Here is a 25947-nt window from a genome sequence, read left to right as displayed (position 1 = left end):
AACAACACATATGCACAGTCCCAGACTGAACAGGTGAGTTCATAGAAAATATAATTCCAATGCTAAACACAAATTGCTTTAGAGAATGGGAGAAAACCCAATCAAGTTTCCCTACACATTTTGTGAGGCTTATGTAGCACATGTAAAGCATGAACCTTAATTCTTTAACTAAACAGGGACAATGCAAGAAATAAAAGTACAGAACTATCTCAGTTATGTGGATGATAATGTCACAAGTAAAATATTTACAAACTGAATTCAGCAATATATAAAACAGAACCCATCATGGCCAAAGGTGTTTGATAAATGGCCATAGAAATCAAAGGAAGGCTGTGTATTAGAAAATGTATTCATGGAATTACACTGCTTTCAGTGATAAAAGAAAAATAGCATCATCTAAATAAACACAGAAATAGCATTTCATAAACAAAATTTATTATTTTAAATGGCACTGAAATAATTGATTTCTCATGCCAAATATTAAAATAAAAATAGATCCACACTCATACCACTTAAAAAATTTATAGGTAAATTAAATGCTTAAATTCCAACTTAAAAAAGTTGGAAAACATTGTAATTCATTTTAGAAATTTTCTTTAAACATATACCCTATAATAAAAGAAAATTGATAAGCATAAACACTGAAATTTAAAATTTATCTATAACACAAAATTAAAGAAACAATTATAGGCTGGGTATCGTGGCTCACACCTCAAATTCCAGAGCTTTGGAAGGCCAAGACAGGAGGATGGTTTGAAGCCAGGAGTTTGAGGCCAGCCTATGCAATCTAGTGAAACCTCTATCTCTACAAAAAATTTTTTTTAATTAGCCAGGTATGGTGGCATGCTCATGTAGTCTTAGCTACTGAGGAGCTGACGCAGGACTGCTTGGACCTAGGAGTTTGAGTTTCTTACAGTGAGCTAGGATTGCAGTATTGCACTCCAGTCTGAGTGACAGAGTGAGACCCTTTCTCTGAAAAACAAAAACCAATTATGGACTGGGGAAAATATTTCCAATGCCTATAAACAAACAAACAAAAAAAAAGCCTAGTAAAAGTGGATGCAAGATGCAAAGAAATATTTGGTGACCAAAATATAGAGTGTTAGTTTCTCTGAGATAATTTCATCTTACTTCCCTTTCCATTAGATCCCCCACTTTTGTTCAGGTGCACAACCTCCCTTCCCCTCACGCACTGCATGGGATTCAGCGGAAGCTCACTCCAAGTCAGTTTCAACTCATCCAGGGTATTTTTGAACACTTGAAAGAGATGAGGAAAAACTGAAAATAAAAGTTACTTAGATGACGATTTAAATAACTTGATGATTTAAATGATGATTTAAGTCATCAGTTATTTAGATGATTTAGAATTAGAAGAAAAACCGTCAAAACGAAAAAAAGCAGAAAAAACATGTTTCCTCATTACAAATTCACAGATTGAGAATTAAGATCACTGATTTCCAAATGTGTTACACCAATTTATATTCCTATCAGTTTCTACACAAGAGCTCCCATTTTAACTATACCATCTTTCTCATTTTACACATGAATAAACTGTCCCTGGTAAGTTAAGTAACTTCTCCAAGACCACACAATTGAGTCTCTAAGCTTACACCAGAAGGCAGGTCTCCCAGTCGTCAGACTACAGTATACACTTGCTGCTAATGAACACATTGTATTTTCAACTCAGGCAGAAATAACAAGAATTATCTGTGGTTTAGAGTTTTCTGCTTCATCGGTTCCTCCATCAGTACAGCCTTCCATGAGAGTGAGAATATTGCTAACTTTCAGGAAAAAGGCACCTATCTTAACTGTATTACCAGAAGCAATTTCTCTTCGTGTTTGATGTTAACCATGCGACCAAATGTCAGGACTCCTGCCAGACAAAGAAAAGCTAAAAGGGTGAGTTGTTTTGTTCAACACAATCAGATTAAGATTAGTACCTCAGCCAAATTGAGAGCAGAAAATATGCACAGGGTCTGTCGGGGGAAACTTTATCTGTTCTTACGTTTGGTGAATGTCAGTTAGTTACATGAGATATATTAACTTTCCCAGATCCGAGAGAGTCTGTGTCCTAAATTATTGCTTCTGTGTCCTATATGAGACATAATTCCTTTCCCTATGGAGATGGTAAGGTTTTGTTGTTTTTGTGGTTGTTTTGTCTGCCTGTTCAATGAGGCTGATAATAATAAGTATGAATAAATGGGGGCTGTCTTAGTCCATTTTGTGTTCCTATAATGGAGTATCTGAGATTGGGTAATTTATTAAAATATTTATTTAGCATGTGGATCTGCAAGCTGCAAAGTTCATGGGCACGGCCCTGGCTTCAGGCAAGGGCTTCTGTGCTGCATCACAACATGGCAGGGAAGGTTAAAGCAGAAGCAAAAAATGCAAAGAGAGAGAAAATCCATTGGGCATCCTGGCTTTATAACTACCCACTCTCTTGGGAACTAATCCATTCTTGCAGGAACGAATCTGTTCTCACCAGAGAGAGAACTCAGTTACTACCACCAGAACAGCACCAAGCCATTCTTGAGGAATCCGCCCCCACGATTCAAACACCTCCCACTAGGCCCCACTTCCCAACACGGCTACACTGGGGACCAAACTTCAACATGACTTTTGATGGTAACATACAAACTAGAACCAAACCATAGCACAGAATGAAATTAAAAATATGTGCTTAGGGCTTAAATTATATATTAGGTCAGGATATCTTTATGGCCATGTGAAATTATTCTATGGAAACAAAAAGCTTTGTGTGTGTGTGTTTTATCACTACTGTGGTCGTCAACAGAATGTCTCACTTTGTTTGTTTTTACAACTTCACAATTTCATGCAAAATTCTACAGTTGTTTTTCACAACTCCAGTGTATTTATTAATTTGTCAAATATATTGTAATCTTCTCACTCTATCTGTGGCATCTTTGAATAAATTCATAAAGATGGTGCTTCTAAGGGTTTCTCCCCTCTAAGCACCAATGTGGAAATAGCTGACTTCATCTTCCTGTGCCTAAGCAGCTTGCCCTATTGAGGCCAGGTCCCGCCTTTCTTTATAACCTCAATTCACTCTATGCTGTTATTACACTGGAGACTGCAATAGCTAAAGGATATTTGTCTAAGATGCAGATTCCCAGACCTTGTTCCCAAAGATTTTTATTCAACAGACTGAGTTGGAGCCCCCAAATTAGCATTTTTGCAATCCCATTCGGTGTTTCTGAGGGAAGGGGTCTTTTGATTACTCTTTAAGAAACAGTGCTTTCAAATTTAACTCTGCCCAGAAAGGTCTTCCTCTACCCAACATGACTTACACATCTTTGTTGCTGTAAATTTGCACACTGACTTTTTTATGCTTATCAAATGTCTACCCTTTCTTTAAAATCCACATCAAGCCATCTTTTTCCTTGAAGCTCTCTTGACCACATGGCACTGAGTTCTTCCCTGAACTTACGGCACTCACTGCCAATACTGATTATTCATACCTGGCCTTGAGTCTGGGTATACACTTATGGGAATGTCTGCAAAGTCTTCCACATGGTGAAAACTGCTCTTCTCCCACTGCCATCATACATCAAATGTCTGCAGAACATTCCCCACACCCCCCATTGCCATGGTTGATTTAAAGTGCCATAACTTGGGTAAAGTGGCCATTCTGGGCCAATCAGACTTTTTTTCCCTAAAGCTTAGGAAGGAATTAGTTCCTCTCTGAAGATGGGAAAAGCAGAGTTCTTAGCAGCCACACGTCTCCCCAGTGTGGAGGAAGACAGTGGGCAGGTAAACAGGTAAACATGATGAAATCTATGAAAGGGTGAAGCAGAAGCAATTGCTTGGATCTCAGATTCCACTTTTTCCTGAAGCACAGCTGCATCTCTCACTTCCCAAGATGTAGATGTTCAACACTCTCATGAATTACATGTGCCATTCTTAAAAAAAATAAAAAATAAAAAAGTCCCTTGTTTTTCTACTGAACCATTTTAAATTGTATTTTGCCACTTGGAATTAGTTCTTAAATTGTTATCAGCTTATAAAATTTAACCTGTGCATGTTCTCCTCAATGTGATTATAAGTTCCACAGGGCTGTTCCCAATGCTTTGCCTCCAGTATCTTTTCCAACTAATAGCAGAACAGTTTTTACCTCACTTCCCTTTACAGAAACTGATCTTATTCTGAAATCACCAATGACTTCAAGGTTTGGATATGCATTTTTTTTTTTTATTTCTAAGCATCTCTACTTGTATCTTTGCCTACAAACAGATCCTATGTTCTGTATGTCAGTTGGTAGAATACCTACATGCTTTACTACCCAAATATGAAAAGTGGGAATTATTCTTGACATCTCTTATATGTTCTATTCCCTTATCCAAGATATGTACATTTTATTTCCTAAATATTTCTGCCATTTATTTGCTTTACAACTAAACAATTTGACATTTACTTAACCTCTATGTACCTCATTTCCTTACCAACAGAAATATCAATGGGACCACCTCATGGGGGTGTTAAGAGGATTCGATGAAATAATATATTTAAAGCACTTAGAAAAATAACTAGCACAAAATAAGTGTAGTTGTGGGTGTTTTATAATTATTACTGAATCAACTGCTGAGTTTACACGGATAAAGGAATCATGCTGGTAATTTGGGTGGTTGCCTCCCGTGCCCTGAATCATAACAAACTCCTATGCATTTTTCTACCTGCATCCTTTGGTCCTTGCAAAGACTAACTTCTAGTTCATTAATTTATCAAAACAAATTTAGAAATCCAGGAAAACTCAAATTTTGACTTTATTTTTAAAAATATAAATTTTTTTTTATATTTTTTATTAGTACATCATAGTTGTACATGTTTTGAGGGTGCATGTGATATTTTGATACATGTATACAATGTATAACGATCAAATTAGGGTTAATACATTATATACCTCAAAATAGCTAGAAGGATTATGATGTCCCCAACACAAAGAAAAGATAAATGTTTGCAGTGATAAAATCCCAAATTTTAGCTTTAAATGGTTACTTTGGTATTTTCTATAAGTACTATCCCAAATATACAGAGATAATTGCATATTTGCAAATTGCTAAGAAAACACTGACCAGAGACTAAGGTTGAATATATATAATAGATTAATTAATAATACAATAATTTCCAAGCAACTCCCTCAGCCCCACTGCAACTATATTTAAAATGAAAGAAGCTGACTTGGAAGGATGGAGTTTGAAGTATATTAAAAATGCAGAAATGTCATAATACTCTCAGAGACCTGTATCTGCTCTGTTTTATTTTCTTATACAGACATAGACATAAGATATAGATAAATAAATTCCATGCTGAATAAATTAAAATACATTTTTTTAAAAACTGAGCACTGCAAAAGATACAAAAATATACTATACATTACCTTTAAAAACATTTTATTCTTTTCTTAATTTCTCTCTGATAATTTATTCTTTTTTTCATTTGCTTATCCATTTCTTCTTTTATGCATTCTTTCATTTATTCAATCATCAGTTATTAAATACCTACCACATGCTGCTGCTGGCCTGCAAAGATAAAAAAAATACATTCTCCTTGCTCAGTGCACTTCCACTCCAAGGGAAGGAAGGAAAGGAAAGAGACACACAAATGTAAATAAGAGTGGTCCTACTGTTCATGACAGAAGTATAAATCACTCTTTCTGGGCTTGGGTGGGAGCGGGAAGCAGGAACTGAGGAGGGAACAGGTAGCTCTGTGGGCACAGCAGGGCATGCCTCAGTCCAGGAACAAGTGTGTGATCTGAGGGCACCCACACTGTGCTCTCTGTGACTCATGTCTGACCTCTGATATTTTGGTCCTATATTAAACACTAATTTCTCCAATAACATACTTTCATTATGACCTCAAAGAACATATTATCATACATTGCTTTAAAAATATTACATAAAATATTTACATTAAAAAATACTACACTTCTGCCTGGAAGTAGAGTTTCAGAAAAGGGATAGAAAAAGGAGGTGGTATTTTAACCTTGTCTTAATGAATGAGAAGATATCCGCCCTGCAAACAAGTGAGGAAGGTGAGTCAAGATAAACACAGCAGGACTAGCAAATTAGGGAAGTGTACAAGGGAAGGGGGCTTCCAGAAAAACTCAGGAGATGGATGACAGGTTTGAAACTGCCTTGTTGCTTAATAATCCGTCCTTTCCCGTTTCCTTCTAGGTTTTCAACTTAAACCAAATAACTATAAGGAAGACAACATTTCATATCAAGAGAAGAAAGCCAGGGCTGGGTTCATTGATGTAGTTCCAATATTGCCTTAAGAACTTGCCTTTGGAGGAATTTTTTTTTTTTTTGAAATTAAAAGAACTTGCAAGGGTCTCCATAAGCAAAAGACACTCAGTATGCATTTAATACTCGACTTTGGAATCAATATTTTTTGCTAGCTGTGTGCTAAGTGCCTTCTGTAAATTAAAGCTAAAGATGATCAAATTCAGCTTTTAATGCAGATTACTCTCCAACTTACTTCTATAGTCTATCTTATCCTACACCTTCTATCCAACCATGCATGGCACAAATTCAACATACGTATGTATTTAACACACACACATAGTGCTTACCATGTGTTCTAATAATTTTTACAAATAATCACTCATCAATTTCTCAAGACAATCCTGTGAGGTAAGTAATTTTATTATCATTACTTTATAGTTGAGAAAAGTGAGACCAAAAGAAGGGAAACACTTGACAGAAATTGACCAGCAAATCAGTCAGTGGTCAAGCTAGTTTTGAACCAAGCTGTCATGTTTACAGTCCATGTTCTTAACCACTGTAGCCTTCCACATCTCACGGTTCACATTCCCACTGCCATACCAGAACCTTAAGAAATAATAACCTTTAGTAACCCCGAGCATTTGAGTTCAAAGAATGAATCTCCAAGCTGAATTTCCTGTGTCACTATTTATGATTACAGTTTCCTTTATTCTACCTATATCTTCTATAGACCCTCCAGGCAGTCTTGTTTGTTATCTGTATTTCTGGGATGGTGCCCAGCTTCCAGTAAGGTACCTTTGACTCCCAGTAGAACTCACAGGGAGTATCATGGAGATACTTCATAATAATGATATCCGATGCACAACTTCATTTGGTCAAGCTCCAACCACAAAAGTCCTTGAAGCTTCCCATTCATGCCCATGTTTTTCAACTCAAATTGCCTTTCTAGCTTCCAGAGTAGAACCACGCATGGGTTCTCTATACATGACCCTAGTGAAATTGCCATCATAATTGAATTTCTTAATATAAGATTCACATTCATGATGTTAGTTGAGAAGCTAAAAATAAAAGCTGTGGCTAGCTCTAGTTTTTGTATGTATGCATATTAATTTAAATCATTTCCCTTTAATTATATTTAACACACATTGAAAATTTAGTAATTATAAAAGACCTTTAATTATCAACATTCATTATTATCACTATTATTAACATATATTAAGCACCCACAGTCTGCTAAATGCTGTATTCAAGATAGAAGGCATTAACCTTGCAATTCCACCGTGGCCAATATAGAAGACAATCTTCCTTTTCCAGACACAGAACTAAATTACACTTGCTTAACCTGACAAAGAGTCAATGGATGAGTCAGGGACAAAACCTACATGTCTTAACCACTAGGCAACTGAATAAACAAAAAATTGTTCTAAAACACTGCTGCTTTCAGCCCATCTGAATGTATTCTTCTATGAATGTCTTAAATGCCTGCATTAAATTCCTTTGTGGTGGAAAAATTTTCTCCTTCACAGAGGTATCTAAATTGTGTAAACAGTCTGAGACTAACTGTACAATATAGATTTTGGCATCAAATAGAACGCCACCATTTTTGAAGGAAAAATAGTGACTATAAAATGATGAAATAACTTTTTTTAGGAGGAGGGGCTGATAAACCGGCTTTGAGGCAGTTTCAAAGGAAGACTGCCCAAAGCAATGGCAGCATGATGTGGACAAATGCTACTCTCAAGGCTAACATTTGATTTGAGGGGTAGAATGAAGAGTCTATACCACAGGTTAAGACAAATCTGAATCCTAGCACTGCTACTTGTTAGTTCTGTGATCTAAGGCAAATAAGTTAACTTGTTTGAGCCTGAACTTCGTCATCTGTAAAATGGAGGCAATAAAGCTGAACTTGCAGATTTTCATGGGATGAAATAATATATTTGAACATATATATTAATAATTAAGTGTCCACGACTGACATGAACTTGGAATTGAAGGAGAAAACTAGCCCTCCTCCAAGGTGTGCTGGGTGGTATTACATGGCTACTCGCTAGCAGAAGTAGAATGTAAATTAATGCTATTAAAGCTGAAATTAAATTGCTTCATGGTTGAAATGAGCAATCATGTGATTAGAAAATGTCCCCCATTCCTTAAACAATACATAAATGCTGTTGTTGGGCATGATGCTGTGCTCTAATGTGGAAGGAAATTCAAGCCACCTACAAGTTTCTAGACTCATAAAGGAGACATACAATGCAGAAAACTATAACATGGGGTGGAACAAATTATGCTAGAGGTATTCCAGCATGCCATCAGTGGGAAGTGGTAAATTCTGTCTGGAGCAGAAAGGGTGTGGATAAGGATTAGTAAAGAAAGAGGCCATTACACTGAGTTTTGAAGGGTACCTGTACATTCATTAGCAGAAAGGGAGACAAATGATATTTGTCATTCTTCCAGCAGAAGAAACATCTGGGCAAAGACCCACAGACAGAAGCCTTCTTTGCACATGTGAAAAATCGTAACTATCATACATAGGGTCCTTCATGCAGTGTGACTAGAGATAAAGCTAAGCATATAGGTTGTGATTAAGTTTTAAAAAGCCATGTCAAGGACTGAGAAATAACCCCTCTAAGGTATGTTCAGATGAGTTTCAACAGTGGTGCCAAGACCAATCAATGGAGGAAAGAATAACCTTTTTAACAAATGATGCTGGGGAAACTGGATATTCACAGGCAAATGACTGAAGTTGGACCCTTATCTAATACCGTGTACAAAAATTAACTCAAAATAGATCGAAGACCTAAACCTAAGAGCCAAAAGTATAAAACGCTTAGGAGAAAACATAAGGCAAAATCTTCATAATGTGGGATTTGGTAATGATTTTTTGGATGTGATACAAAAAGCACAGTTAACAAAAAAAGAAAACTTGAACTTCGTGAAAATTAAAAATGTCTGCACAAAGGATACAATCAATAGAGTGAAGGGGCAATGTAAAGAAAGAGAAAAATATTTGCAAATCATATATCTGATAAGGAGTTAATATCCAGCATATATAGAAAACTCCTAGAACTCAGCAACAAATAAATGAAGAACACAATTCAAAAATCAGGAAAGGACTTGAAAAGACAGTTTCCCAAAGAAGACACATGAATGGCCAATAAGTACTTAAAAAGATGCCCAGTATCACTAAGCATTAGGGAAATGCAAATCGAAACTACCATGAAATATCACCTCACAGTCATTAGGATGATTACTAAAAACAAAACAGAAACCAACAAGTGTTGGCAAGGATGTGGAGAAATTGGAACTCTTGTGTGCTGTTGGTGGGAATGTAAAATGATACACCTCTGTGGAAAAGAATTTGGTGGTTCCTCAAAAAATGAAAATTAGAATAAACCCTATGATCCAATAATTCTACTTCTGGATATCTCCCGGAAAGAAATGAAAGCAGAGTCTGGAAGAGATATTTTACACTTGTATCCACAGTAGCATTTTTCATATTAGGTAAAATGTGGAAGCAACTCAAGTGTCCATAAAGAGATGAGTAGATAAGCAAAATGTGGTATATTTGTATACAAATACAACAGAATATTTTCAACCTTAACAAGGAAGGAAATTCTGACATATGCTACAACATGGATGATGCTTAAGAATATTATGCTCAGTAAAATAGGCCAGTCAAAAAAGGACAAATATAATTTAAAAAGGACAAATACTGCATGATTCTACTTGTATAAGGCACCTAGAGTAGTCAAAATCATAGGGAGAAAAAGTATAACAGAATGGTGGTTGCCAAGGAAAAGGAGGGAATAAGGAGTTACTGTTTAAGAGTATAGAGTTTCAATGTTGGAAGGTGAAGAGTTCTAGAGAGAGGTGGTAGTGATGGATGCACAACAATGTGAATGTACTTATACCACTGAACTATACACTTAAAATTGTTAAGACAGTAAATACATATATTTTACCACAATTTAAAAAAGAGAAAAAAGTCTTTTTTTTTAAAAAAGCCATACCAAGAATTTTAAAATATCCTGAATGCAGTGGAGAATGCTCAATGGTTTCAAGGCAGGAGATGTATATAAACATACATACAAACACACACAGACGTGTGTGTATATATACACACATACATATATACACATATACATATACATATATGTATATATACATATACACATACACATGCATATAACACACATATACATGTATATATGTATATGTATATAACACATACATATATAACATACATATACATATACATACATGTATATATGTATATAACACATATACATATAACATATATGTATAACATATATGTATATAATACATACATGTATATGTATATGACACATATATAAGGTCAGGATTTGTAAATATTTTCATATATGTAGGTATATCATAATTTTATTCATGAAACAACAAGAAATCACCTCATACTAGGAGAACCTCGCTGGACAAATTACAAATTATACAACCTTTAAATAAACAATGCCTGTATTTTATGAGTACGCAAATAAAATTTTGACTCAAGACATTCAGAAACTTTTGATAGGTGCTCAAAACATGCCTTAACCTTATATCAATATCAATCGCTTTGATGCCTTTGGGTCTTCATAAGAATATAGCTGAATATCAAATATATATATATTTATGTGTGTGTGTGCGTGTGTCCTTTAAAAATTAAAATACACTGATGAAAATTAAAGGCAGATAAAAAGGAGACAATTTCTTTAAGGAAATCAATCAATTTTGACTTCTGTTGCTTTCAGTATCTACTTTTTCACTTCAAAGGATATTCCTTTATGATTTTTGCAACAAATGCTACTTAACCATTCTTTGCTTAAAAGGTAGGGAGTTCTGTCTGAAAAATCTGTTGAAAAATATCAGGGCTATGTCAGTCTGAAAATTTCCAGCCAGTTTCAAGTTAAAAAAGATTTGCTAAAAGTAGCAATTTTTTTTTAATGGTTTTAGTCTGTCAGAAGGCTTCGGATTCTCCAGTGCTTCACACCAGTTACTTCAAAACTAACTCCCTCCAGATGTCCCTACGATCATTTAATCAGACATCAAAAGCTGTATGGTGACAGGCTCTCATGCTGCTTATGAGGACGCTATATGTTTCCACAAGCGTAAAACACACACAGTAGCTACTTTTTAAAATGTGATTCATCTAAATCAGAATTCTATTTTAAAGTACAGAGCTATTAGGAAAGGGGCCACTCTCCTAAGAAATAAAACTCTTTTAAACGTCTATACAACGTCATTGTATGACAAGATTTTGAAAGCAGAAACCAAACTGAAACTTGTACTTTAGAAGCGTTTATGCTGTGAGAAAAAAAAAAAAAATCCCCTATCGGAAGAGATTTCTATGAATCACACCATGCTCAAAGAAATAATTTTCCTTTTCCTCCCAAGGCCAATTGTCTTGCTTCTTCTCAAGGTGAACTCTCATTAACCCTTTCCTCCTATGTCATCAATCTTTACTAAATGTCCACAATTTGGAAGGTACATATAGAAGTTCAGAACCTATGGAAGACACAACCCATACCCTTAACTTTCACTTTACAATAACATAACTATATGTACTTTAGCCTTCAAATTTAAGTAGTAGTTTTCCCTCCAAAGAGGGTAAGGGTACACACATACGCATATGTAGGCATTTACGCTGCTGCCTTTGTGTGTGTGGCATTTAAAAAATATTTCTTGATATTATTCATTTGACCAATAAGAAAATGATTATTGGTGTTTTGGATGGAAAGACAACCTCACTGCATGACTGGTTATCAACACTGAGACATTAAAATGAAATCTAAAGTTGAACTCATACCAACCAACTTAATAATTCACATCTGGAATCTTGAAGTTTGGAAGGATAAGTCCCTAAGAACAACTAGAGTTCATACAGTTTCTCTATTTATTATTTCCCTTCCATTACATAGAATTTCTGAGGAAATCACCCACTATTTAACTAACTTTCTTAGGGTCACAGAGTTATTGATGCAATCAGACACAGGATCTTGGTCTTTAAAATAAAACTACTTTAAACATCATCTTTACAAAATTTCAAACAACACTGTCAAATTACATCTGCCCATATTGTGAAAGTGAGATTGAGATGTTTATTAGTGCTTTGCCAAGAAACACATTGTAAATGTTCTCATTCTTTTTAATTAATTCACATACCAGAAGTATTTTTATTTTCTTCCAAATAAACTGAAATTAGAAAAATTTCTTAAGGGAGATGGACTAGGAGGAAAATTTAGAAGGAGAAATCTTTAGATGTAATGGATATTAAGAAATTATCCAGAAACTTCTAATCAAGACTTTTCTAAATGTTTTGAACACAGTTATTAGAAAATTACAAAGTTATAACTCAAAGATTACTAACTTTATGATTCTAGATTTTATGATTTTTATCATCTAGTCATATATTTGTGATAACGTCTTAAGTGGCAGGCACTGTGCCTGGGGGCTTGAATACAGAAATGAATACACTGGCCTGTGCCTCTGAAGAGTTCACAGTCTTGAAAAAATGCAGTCATGTAAACATTATATTTCAGAGAGATAACAGCTAATAGAGATACTGCACATGGCAATTCCCTTCAGGGGTTAGGGAGGCTAAGTAGAGTACCAAAGTGCAGGCTAAAGGGAAAAAAAACCACTCATTTTGATGGTTAAAACTGTATTATTTGATAATCTGATACATGCTTGCAGACTGCTAGGGCTGTTTAACTGCTTTAGATGTGGTCTCTGTAACGAGGTTGTAAGTCTCCTGAGGACAGGAACCAAGTCTTAGGCTTCCTAGAAAGCACATAGCAGAAATCTTGGGCATCTAAGAGATTAGTCAATTTATTTTGACATGAAAACAAATCCCATTCAGTTTTTATTGTGTGCAGATCAAGGCTAAACAGCAAAGGGAAACACCACACACCGGGGCCTGTTGTGGGGTGGGGGGAAGGGAAAGGGATAGCATTAGGAGATATACCTAATGTAAATGACGAGTTAATGGGTGCAGCAAACCAACATGGCACATGTATACATATGTAACAAACCTGCACGTTGTGCACATGTACCCTAAAACTTAAAGTATAATTAAAGAAAATATATATATATATAAAAGACATGTCATGGTTACCTTGTTAATTTCTGAAATTGACCTAAATAGTGATCCTTCTTTTAGAGTTTTTCAGTGTTAGACAAAGACCCAAGAAGAAAAAACGGGGAGCACACACCTGAATAGGGATCTCATTTCTTAGTTTCCTTGATTAGTCATGGTACAGACATTCAGGCAACCCAGATTTGTTTTAACATCTTCTGCTGAGATATGGTGAAAAACTCTGTTGCAGAGTAAACTGGGCTTCAGGTTTTTTCCTACCTGAAACTTGAGTCTTACAAGCATAACTGATTTAAAAATTAAGCTGCCTAAACTTACCAAACGAAGTAAACATTTGGCCCCATGAAATATTGGATGGCAGCTTTATCTCTTAAAAACAAAGCCATCGTTGCAATGTGTCTCCAAGCTCTGGTCTTATCAGCACACAGCGTGAACAGCTGGAGTTACAAACACCAGAACTATTATTAAATCACTGTGTCAGGGTGGGGAAAAAAAGAAAAACCTTTTATAGTTTCAGTATCTCTAAATAATGCACTAATATATTACATGCTATTTCTCCCCGTTTTGCTCTTCAGCATCCATCTCTCCTCTTTGGAAAACAACGGATAGAGCCATCCTTCTAATACATATCAGTACCCACAACATTTATTTTGTTCCAGTGTTTCTACAGATGCTTGATTCTACATCTCATGGATAGAAAATACGATTTGGTCACTCAGAATGTTTGGTAAGTTATATGTTGGATTTTTTTTTTTTTTTTTTGAGATGGAGTTTTCACTGTTGCTGCCCAGGCCGGAGGGCAGTGACATGGTCTTGGCTCACTGCAACCTCTGCCTCCCAGGTTCAAGTGATTGTCCTGCCTCAGCCTCTCAGGTGCTTGGGATTACAGGCACACACCACCATGCCTGGGTAATTTTTTTTGTATTTTTAGTAGAGACGGGGTCTCACCATGTTGGCCAGGCTGGTCTCAAACTCCTAACCTCAGGTGATCCACCTGCCTCAGTCTCCCAAAATGCTGGGATTACAGGCATGAGCCACTGCACCCTGCCTTATGTTGGATTTTGATAGTCAGCAACCTGCAACCAAAAGTCCTCTAACATCACAGTGGCAATCAATTATTTTAACCCTGAAATCAAGCTATTTAAATTTCTCTGTAATATCTTGATGATTTCTTTCATGGGTCTGAGGAAGTTTAATCCAGGGGCAATACTGACAATTATTCCAATATATGTGACAAACATGGGAAAACGTGTGACATGTGAGGGGAAATTCCTCAAATCCACACGTCATCATATTATCTTAGCAAGATGCAAAGGGAATGCAGCCACTCACTGTAAAAATGCACTCTCACTAGCAGCCACCTGCCGCTATCCTCACTGATAAAATACCAAAAGCCCCAAAGAACACTGTATTTTCCCTTCTTGTCTCAGTAGAACACACAGGACAACTGGAAACACTTCCCCTCAGGGTGTTTTCCCTCCACCCGTCTGTGTCCTTTACCCCCAATCTTAGAGTTGCTAATAATTGTGTTGCTACTGACTAAAGAGTTATTTTTAGCCTCTCAATGAAAAAATGCAAAAACTTCTATTCTTCTTCAAATTTTGAACTTACGTATTATGTGTCATGTAAACAGGTGATAATGTGATGAACTAACCTTCATTATTTACTACATATTTGCAGGGAGGAAGTGATAATTCTCTACTTCTTAACTTCTCTCATTCTGCTCACTGTGAGAATTAGTGGCTTCCCTACATTATTTAATCTAACCCCCAAACAGTGGTTGATTTTTTGTTATTCTTTTAAAATCTGAAGTAATAGAGTCTCTTTCATGAAACACACCCCTATTCCCTGGCTAAGGCATAAAACTTCAGAGAGTTAACAGACCCCCCTGAAATCTATCCATGAACTTCTAATTTAACAATCCCCAAATCTGCCAGCTTATTTTTTTAATTATATGTATATAAAATAGACACGGACTTTGAAAAGATAGGTCAATTATTTTGGTGATGTAAGACAAGTAATGGTTTTAGAACAAACAATGCCATTCACTATCTGAGAACAACCACAGTATTATAATTTTCAGGAATCCAGTTTTTAATTTTCTCACCCTGCAGGATCAATTTGCCTTAAGGGTTAAATTAAAAACCATAAACAGTCATTAAAACACAAAACAACCTTGGTAGTTAACCGGATATTAAGAAAAAAATCACATCTGTTTTAGAGTTCTGTTCCATTGCAAGTTTGAGAACATCAATTTCAAGAACCTGGTTTTATGGTATGCCCTTAAGCCAAGAACACCAGGTTACAATCAAGAAAAGGAAGGTAAGAAGTCCCACAAGCAGATTCTCACCAAAATATCCTGTTTCTAGGATTCTCTTTCTTAATTCAAAAGCAGTCAATAGAGTTGGATTTGCTATATTGTCTTGAAAGATAAACAGTCATTACTATTTGCACATTAATGATTGTACTATTCTGATAATTAGGTACGTTGACCAAAAGAGGAACAAAGGAAACAAACTTCTTTGCTGTGTGTTTGGTGTTAAATAACAAATACTAGATTTAGTGGCTTCTTAATACACATAGAATTTGAAGCTTGCAGAGAATCTGATTTTTATAATTTAAGCCCTTTTTAAAACTCCAGCATGTCTGAGAGTGTACATCTTAAATAACCAATTTGTAATAAATTTAATCAGCTAGGAAACAAGTGTAACTTTTGCAACTTTTCAAAAACACATATCTCTGGGCATCAATGAAAACTCTTCCCTCTACAGTAAGCCTAATGAAGTGCAACTAAAAATAACAGTCATCAACTGTGGTTTTAAAGGCAGTATTTCAACATAATCAAATGTGTCAAATATTCATCCTTACAGCTTCTTATGCTGTGGGTTATAAGTAAGTTTCACTTCTTGGGAATGATTGAACATAACCCACTTGGGGCTCTGCCATCTGTGAATTACTTATATGTGAACACTAAGAGATAGAAATTTTGATTGTTTTTTCTTCCTGTGGATATTGGACTGAAATGCAATTGAACATGGCTTTTTAAGCAATTATTTTTCATATTAGTTGCTACATGGCTACATTATCACACGCTCCCCGAATTCACCTTCACTTATCAAATCGCAGGAATCAAGAATGGTGTAGCTGGAGTTGTGAAGGAAGCGCCAAGTACGAAATCCAAGAGATGGAAAAGAATATGAAGTCTCAGTGTCCTTAGCTCCAGGCCCAGGTCCTTGCCACACAGAACCTCCTCTGCAAGGTGCCAGTGTTAGAGTTGTGGTTGTTAAGTTCCCAAGGTTTCCTTGAAAGGCTGCTTCTCTTATCAGTGAGCAAACAATAAAAGTTGAGTGTAGGGCTATATGCAGGGTGCCACGTAATTTATCATCCATACATGGACACCTCTGAGAGTTTGTGAAGACATTATTAATAATTATGCCAGAACAACAGACACTAACCAGGACTGCCCCAGGCAAACTGAATTGCACCGTTGCCCAAGAGATGATGTGAGGCTCAAAGATCTTCCCTAGGACTCAAACTATCTCATGAATGCTATACCCAGTTTTGCTTCTGTCTAGAGCTGCACTGTCCAATAAAACAGAGTAAGAACCAGAAATAGAATTTTAAGTTTCCTAGTAGCCATGTAAAAAAAAAAAAAGTAAAAACAGGTGAAAATAATTTTAATAATATATTTTATTCAACCCAGTATACCTAATATATTATCATTTGCACATATAGTCAATATAACAATTATTAATGAGATCTTTTATGTTATTTTGTTTATGCTTCAGTCTTTGAAATCCAGTGTGTGTATTAAATTTTAAGTACATTTACATTTGGATCAGACACATTTCAAGAGCTCAATAGCCACATGTGGCTAGTGGCTACTAAACTAGACAGTGTAGATCTAAACATTCCATAAGTTTGGCTATGCAAGGATATATTAACAGTTATAACACACATATGTACACACACACACATCTTCCCTCTAGTAAAAATAAACACATCTAAGTGTCTTTATTAATGTTTACATAGTAAGGCAGTTAAACTATCTGTCACTTGCCTGTGGTGAACCAGACCTTGGAGCAGATAAACATTTACCTGGTAGATGCTCTTTGGGAAATGGAGAGAATGGCTGAGTCAGATTAATTATTATTAATTAGTATTATTATATATTTATATATTAATATATATTAACGAATTATAATTAATTAGCTGGTTAATTTCTAAGAACTTCTAGGACTCTTCCTAGACTTACATGTGTCTTGCATTCCTAAGTCCAAAACATATACACTGAGCATCTTCCATGTACTTGGCCCTAGATAAAGATACATAAGGCACAATGTCTGTGCCTCGGGATGTTAAAGCTTAATGTATTCACGGAGATTATTTTACAACTGAAGCAAGAGACACCTAAGATGTGCCACTATTCCATGCAAGGGCAAGGACCAGACTCTCCTTTTTGGGTCTGTGGTCTGCACTCCATCATCCACAGAGGACACTATGAGGAAAGGAAGAAACATGTGTTTCCTTTTCACTGTTGATACACAGGAACTCAGCCCATATTTGATCACTTGCATAAGTTAAGGCACAAGGATTTTGGGCACCAGCATTTATTCTTGAACTATGAGATGCATCTTTGCTAGTAATAATATGTCTTTCTGCCCCATATCCCAACTTGGAACTCACTGATGTCATATTTTGGTGGGGCTACAGCATTTACCAGAGGGAGAGTAGCCATCATTTCCTCGAGGGAAAGTAACATTGATGTCATCTTAATTGGTTTAAGCCCAGAGCCCAAGTGATAGAAACATGGAAATAAACATTGGAGGACTGATATGGTTAAGGTTTCTGTCTGGACACAAATCACATCTTGAATTGTAAACCAAATTGTAATCCCCACATGTTGGGGGAGGGACCCTGTGGGAGGTGACTGGATTACAGGCACAGTTCCCCCATGCTGTTCTCATGATAGTGAGTGAGTTCTTATGAGATTTGATGGTTTTATAAGGGTTTCTTCCCCCTTCACTCTGCACTTCTCTCTCCTGCCTCCTTGTGAAGAAGGACATGTTTGCTTCCCCTTCCACCATGATTTTAAGTTTCCAGAGGCCTCACCAGCCATGCAGAACTGTGAGTCAGTTAAACCTCTTTCCTTTATAAATTACCCAGTCTCAGGTATTTCTTTATAGCAGGGTGAAAATGGGCAAATACAGAGACTTTCTCCATGCAAACAATGCTAACACATTAATCAGACACACTCTCGTTTTAGGGTACACAGACACACAGACATCAAGAAAATGAAAACTAAATTGCAGTTCTGCTCTTCTATGTAATTCTTCTCTCACTGAATAGCTGTCTTCTCCCAATCCAACATAATTAGACTCAACATGGTCTCAACCAGTGTGTGTTTTAAGAAAAGTCATACCACATACCAGTTTTGTTTATACTTACATTAAAATAGAACACATACACCTGATTTTTATTAATGTTCCATTAAATATATTTCCTTAGAAGGATAGAGTTTTAAATAGGTTAGTGGAAAAACATTACATCTAAAATACTTTCAAGACATCTGCTTTCTTTTATAATAAAAGAAATATGCCAAAATATTGCCACAAATCTATTAGCAAAGAGATAATGATTGCAAATAGTGACTCGTATCTCATACACATTGACATTGGCTCTTGATAAGAATATTTTATACCAAACCAGAAGAACCTGTTTAACTCATTTCAGCATCCATATATACCCACAAATGATGTGTTTATTTTTTCTTAAGGCTCTATAGACAGTGAGACTCAAAGTGAGAAAGAGTCTTGCTTTTAGGGAATTTTTAATATGGTTATGTTATCGAAGATTACCTATTGCAATGGTATACAGTCATTAGCCAAAATTGAATTCTCAGGCTATCTGAGAGGATTATTCACAATTACAGCTCTTCAAAGCAACTGAGGATTTAGCAGGAAGATCCCACAGTCCTATATGGAAGGAGAATATCATCTCTTCAGGAAATTATTCTCCACTTAACCTATCAGTTATAAGTATATCTGGTTGTAAGCACTTTTGGTCAATGATTTTGTTTTTCTTCAATCTGAATGCTGAGTTCTACAAATCCAATCCTGGCACCACATTTTTGTGATATTGGGAGCTTGAAAATGTACACCACTCACCATGGTATGGTTTTGCAAAGCATTGGGTTAACACAACAAAAATATAACGATATCCTTGGACATTATGAAACTGGAAGATGAAGGAAATGTAAAAGTATAGTGTACTGGCCAGAAGCAAGGATTTTAGAGCCAGAACACCTCGGTGAAATTCCTTGCTTTGCCACTTATCAGCTATGTGACCTTAAACAAATTACTAAAACTTCCTCTGCCTCAATTTCATTATCAGTTAAATGGAGATAAAAACATGTGCTTACCTTGATGTGGAAGTTTAGATGACTTAATATAAACAGGTAAAATAGTACTTGGCACATAATCAGCACCATATACATAATAGCTATCACTATAACTATATACAAGTAATAGCCCATACTAGCTATTAGTATAACTAATACTATATATACTATCAAAAGATCTCTATCTAGTTATCAATGTATTTAAAACTGCAAAGTCCCACTTAACCTGTGGGTACAGCACTTTGATCTTTCATTAGAAATACAAGCAGCAGGATACCTACTGGAACAACCGGTTTCAGACTCTGGCCACCAGGGTGTGAAGCGCTTGGCTGGGTATCAGCAGGTGGGCCTGGCACTGGGTCACTGCTTCTCCTCACCAGCAGTGGAGTGCCTGGAAGACAAAGTGAGAGGTGAGAGGTCAAAAGAACCCTGGGGTGAAGAGAGTGCATGACACAATGCACTTTAATTTAAAAGGTTTACAACATGCTTTTATGTAAAAACATTCTATTTCCAAGGATGCTTGTAAATTAATCCATTTAATGATCTTTTGTCATCTACTTATAGATTGACACAGGGAAACAAAATCTTTCAACTCTCATCTTTCCCCACTTGCATTTCAAACAAGCCATTGTGTTTAACAGAAACTGTTAGGCAATGCACAAGTTGACTGTGTACAATCTAAAAACTGATCTAGAAAATATATGTGAGTATTAAAAAGAATGATTATCCAGGAGACGAACGAAGAGATTCACACAGTCAGTGTAATTTGCCATTCAACAGAGCTGGAAGTATAGTTATTACTGCCATTTGGTGCTTTCCAAATCTTTTGAATGATGATACAGACCAAAATAAATTATTTGCTGGGGTTATAACATTAATGCCTATTTAAGTACACAAAAAGATTTCTCCCATTCTCTTCCTCTTCTCCTAAAGTAGATAGAGCTGATAAAGAAAATAAGTTAGTTCTTCTAAAAATATATCCTGATTTCTTTTTAATTTAATGAAAGATTCCACTATTAAATATTTGAGTCAGTTATTAAATTCTGAAAAAAGATCATACTATTAGAAAGTTCAAATGAAATTCAACCTTAGCAGAGCCAGCGGCCTAACTGCTCTGACTGCAATTAGGCCTAAAATAATTTGCTTCGTACAAAATTGGCCACTATAGAGAAAAATCTCAAAAAAAATCTGCTTGTGGTTTAAAAATCACTCTCATATAAAAATTAGCATTTTATTTTTGTACTTTTGGGAAAAGAGTAGAAAACAGTTGAAATGCATTTTCTCATTTCTCAATATTCTGAAAATAATTCCCCAAACCTCTGAAGCGATTCCAGGTTAAAGGAACATTTTTCATCCACTTTGTAGGTTATTTACAAACCTGGTTTTTACGTGTGCTTTAACATTCTTAGTTTGTACAAAACATAGAATTGCAAATATTTTTTATCTTTGTCCAGATAGAACTTGCTTTTCTTAAAAAAAAAAAAAAAAAAAAAAAAAAACTTCTTTCACGATAAGAAATTAACTACTTAGGACACAAACCTATGCCAAAAGGAATTATAAAGTCCAAGTTCACATTCCTTTATTTCCTTTTTATTAAGAGACATCACCACATTTTTCACCATCCCGCCACCTCCATCTCAAACATTTCTTAACCAACTGACATACCAATAATTGTACGGTTAGCAATTGTTCTTTGAAATAAAACATTAAAAAAAAAAAGAGTAGAAGCAAGAAAAAGTACCATAAAATTTTAAGAAAGTAGGATCCCAGTTCCATACCAGTATCTTTTTCCCTCCCTTAGGTGATCTGAAGACTAAGTTCCTTTCAGATTAAGCCCCTCAACTGCCAACAACATGAAATGAACAAGTCAGTCTAAATGCAATATCCTCAAAGGAACCCATCATCTTTAAAATTAAGAAAATGGAGCAAAATTCAAGAACTCTGGTTTATTTCCAAGCATTTAATCAGGCCAGTAAATTACAAGTTGATAATCTTGAATGGGAGAAAACAAACAAAAAGTAAAACCAACATGGTTCACCAAGGCATTTCCTCATTGTCAAAATCAACTTGGTTTACAGGCACAGAAGTGAACATTTTAGCGATCAACAATTTTAGTTACATGGTTTTATGCAGCTGAGTCATATATATATATATATATGTTTATATATATATATGTTTATATATGTATATGTATATATATGTGTATGTGTGTGTGTATATATATATATGGAGAGAGAGAGTGTATGTGTTCATGTGTGAGAGAGAGAGACATGGTTTTTCTTAGGTAATAAATACATTTTCCTTAAAAAAGCCACAGTAGGTAATTTTTCTTCAAATTTAAAGACACAGGCCTATGAGTCCTCATTCACTGTCAGTATCTGCTTTTTAAATAATAACACATTAAAATATTTAAGATATAATTTTATAATAATATGTATTCATGCTAGACGCGGTGGCTCACGCCTATAATCCCAGCACTTTGGGAGGCCGAGGCAAGTGGATCACTGGAGGTCAGGAGTTCGAGACCAGCCTGGCCAACATGGTGAAACCCTGTCTCTACTGAAAATACAAAAATTAGCCAGGCATGGTGGTACACAACTGTAATCCCAGCTACTCAGGAGGCTGAAGCAGGAGAATCACTTGAACCCAGGAGGCGGAGGTTGCAGTGAGCCCAGATCACGCCACTGCACTCCAGCCTAGGAGACAGAGTGAGACTCTGTCTCAAAATACTACTACTACTACTACTACTACTAATAATAATAATAATAAGTATTCAGGTTTGTGTATTCAATCAATATGCCATAGTATTATAGTGTATCCTAGAAGATGACAATTCAGTTTTGTACCAGTGTATCAGCTATTTGAAACATTAAAAAAAAAAACAAACAACAACAACAAAAACTTTAAGATGGCTAGATCTTTCTTAAACATATCAGCAATAACTTTCTTCTTCTCAGCTTTTCTGTACTCTACACTTGAATGTCTCCTGTTGAGTATCTTCTAATTTTTCTTTCTCTCTTAATGTGTTAATAACAAGTGCAAATCAGTCCACATTGAAATTAATAATGAGCATCTTTAAATATGAACTGTTATCTCAGACTTTTAAACAAACCTTCCTAGAATGGTTTTCTAAATTACTAAACCCTATTTGAACACGGCTGTCAGGAAGAGACTGAGTTCCACCTTAAAGACAAAGAAAGGTAAGTCCTAATGTACAACAGAGGGCAGGTAATTAGGAGTACTGAAGATAATTTGGGCAAAACCTTGAATATATAGTAGAGTAGAAGTCGTATTGTACAAGCAAAGCTAACTGAAATGAGAGGGGACAACTTTATCCAGTTTCATAGAGGCTTCCAGTGTTAGGGAGTAAAGGAAACATAACCTCTACAGTGAAGAAGCTTATAAATCTAAGAGTAACAATTAGACACTAACACTGCTAACTGTCATGTGTCAGGACAGTGGAGAGGACCCTGGGTTTTGGAGTCAAACAGATTGAGCCTTTGTTTGCTCTGTGGCATTGAACTTGCATGGCAATGTGACTCAGTCTCATCATTTAAAACTTGTTGAAAATAGCACATAACAGAACTGATGGGAGGCTGAAATAAATTAAGGCATGCATAGGACATGGAACTGTCTGGTATGTAATTTTCATACAGGACTCCCTCCCCCAAAAAAGTAGGTAATAGCACTCATTATTTATTGTAAGCTGTGTTATCTTGTCTGCTTAAAAAGCTAAGCTCTTGAAAGTCAAGTTAATTTTCATGGAATAATTTGTAAATTAAAATAATAAAATCTAATCTTGAACTAAACCAAATATAGCCTTACAATATGAATCAAAACTTTTACACAAATAAAGATGAGGTGAGAAGGGAGTTCAAAAATTGGAAAATGTTGCTATTCATTAGTATTTTTTTCAGCTAATTAAGAAAAGACTTATTATTGGAATTTAGAGGCAAAAACCCCAGATTCAGCTCAAGGAACAACAATGTTCCTTAGAATCATAGTTTAAAAGCCACTGGAAGCAAAGCACAAATAAAATAGGAATTATTCAGTATTTTAAAGCATAAATTCTTATAGAACTGCTTGCGGGTTTTTCTTTTTTTCACACAGTTAAATATTTGAGGTTGCCCTTATGCATCAGGACAGGGAGAAGGGATGAGGATGATATTAAGATCAGCAGTCATGGTGTTCATCCACTCTCAAGTTATCTTTCAGAAAAGGAAATGTGGAAATGAGGAACATTTCAGTACACCCCAGCACACAAAAAGGCAGGTACCACTAAAGTGTTTCAAGTAGGTTATACGTGGCTTATCGGAGAACACACACCAATGAAAACATACACCAAAGGCTAGATCAAGTCCCCATTTTATTTAGCTGACACTTGAAACTGAATGGAAGCCAAAGAGAAAGCTACTAGGTGCAGGAATAGAAGAGTCCCTGATTGGGTGTGTAGCTGCTGGTGAGTATGTCCTCACCAGATAGGGTCTTGCCATATCAGGATAAGCATAATTCTCACTAGAATATTCTCCACTGACATTCAGGACTTATGCCACATTCAGGAAAAACTTACACACTCACTCACCATACAGACATTTAGGAAGATGGCAAGATTCGTCAGGTTTTAACAGGATTTAGACCAATTATAACCAGTCAAGGCACATCCTCATAAGAGAAAGTGAAATCAGTTCCCAAGTATCTGTGAATGATGGTGCATCTTCTAATTCTCCAGTAATCACTATTTTAATGGTGGGGCAGCTGGTACTGATGGGGTCCAGGTACTGATCCATGTCCCCTTTAAATGTCACTAAGGAAGCCAAGAGAAGGGTCGTCTAATTCAGTTTGAGGAAAACAATTTTGAAAGTGGCAGCCATTAGTTAAAGGGTGAAATTGGTACACCAATGAATCATGCAAGATATAAAGACCAACAAAAATGTAAAGTGCTATCTCTATAAGTTTCTGTCTCTTTGTTATAATCACACTCTCCCTCTCCCTCTCCTTCTCAGTGGATTTTCATTTGGAGGATATGTTTGGGATGGAGATGGCTTAAATGACAGGTGATGCCATTTAATATTATGTTTGGGGGTTTTGAAGGATAGGCAGTTATAGAGATTGAAACCAAGGTCCTGAAGAATCACATAACATACGATGATGCAGGCAGCAGGGAAAACAAACAATGGCTTCAAACATGAGCCCCACATCAAAAGTCACAAGGCACATGTTCTAAATTGTATGGGGAGTAGCAGCAGGGATTTATTTATTTAAAGATGGTTAATGATTCTCCTGAGCAAAACCAGAAGGCCAGCTTGTCACCAATATTGGTGTCATTTCATCCTAGGGTGACTGACACCTGGACAGCTCTCAGGGTGGGGGGCAGGTCACGGTGAAAGCGCTGACAAGACATTCTGTAAGAACTAGAGGACCTCATGCACAGAGAGGCTAGAAGGGCAACGTGGAGAAGGTGAACAGGGTGTCAGCAGTCACAGGCAGAAATGGAGACAGAACCTGGAGGAAGACACAGGAGAATTCAGAAACTGACTACACATAAAAAGCAAATGAGAAGGAGCATAAAACAGACACCTAAAAATCATTCTCATTTCTGGCTTGAAGAAGAGCAATAGGGAGGTTTTGGCAACTGCTATGATTTGTCTCGGAGAAAATACAAATCTTGGCTTTAGCCCACTGACTGTTAGAATGATTTGCTTTTAATCTAAAATGTCTTGATATGCGTGAGAAACCAAAGACTAGATTTTCAACAGGGTGGGCATTCACAAAGATGAATATGAAGTTGATAATGAAAATCATATTGGCTTCTAGAATAAGCAGGTAGATACAAACATGAAGTGAACAGAGGAAAATAAAAAGGAGGAATCAGTAAAGAACTATTAATGGCATCGCATGCAAAATAACGCAAAAGCCAGGGTTTCATAATCTCTCAGAATTTTCAGAAAGAAAGAAATATAGAATGCTTATTGTTTAATAAAGTCACAGAGGAGTGCTCAGAGGAATGGGTGGGGTGAAAGCATGGAGAAGGGAACTGGGATTAACATGATAACCTGTTTATGTGCAAAGAGACTCCTCTTTAGGGGGCTGGTCTTTTCAGAGCTCGATTTTCCTTTGCCCTAAGGGATTCCTTTGGTGCTACCAAAACAGTTGGACAGTTTGAAGAAAAAAACACACTCTCTTTCCACGACTGTTGA

General features: G+C 36.0%; 1 protein-coding gene across 2 annotated transcripts in view; it reads right to left on the bottom strand.

Moving 5' to 3' along the window:
* Positions 1–25947, bottom strand: part of PARD3B (par-3 family cell polarity regulator beta) — a 1077199-nt gene that overhangs the window by 562119 nt on the left and 489133 nt on the right. For both annotated transcript variants that reach the window (XM_054478835.2, XM_063647802.1), the window contains one exon: positions 20032–20141. In XM_054478835.2, coding sequence (XP_054334810.1) covers positions 20032–20141 — 110 coding nt within the window. The remainder of the gene's footprint in view (positions 1–20031; positions 20142–25947) is intronic.

The sequence above is a fragment of the Pongo pygmaeus genome, chromosome 11, assembly GCF_028885625.2.
Source record: "Pongo pygmaeus isolate AG05252 chromosome 11, NHGRI_mPonPyg2-v2.0_pri, whole genome shotgun sequence".
Lineage (NCBI taxonomy): Eukaryota > Metazoa > Chordata > Mammalia > Primates > Hominidae > Pongo > Pongo pygmaeus.
Note: the sequence above shows the minus strand (reverse complement) of the source record. Positions and strands in the feature narration are given on the sequence as shown.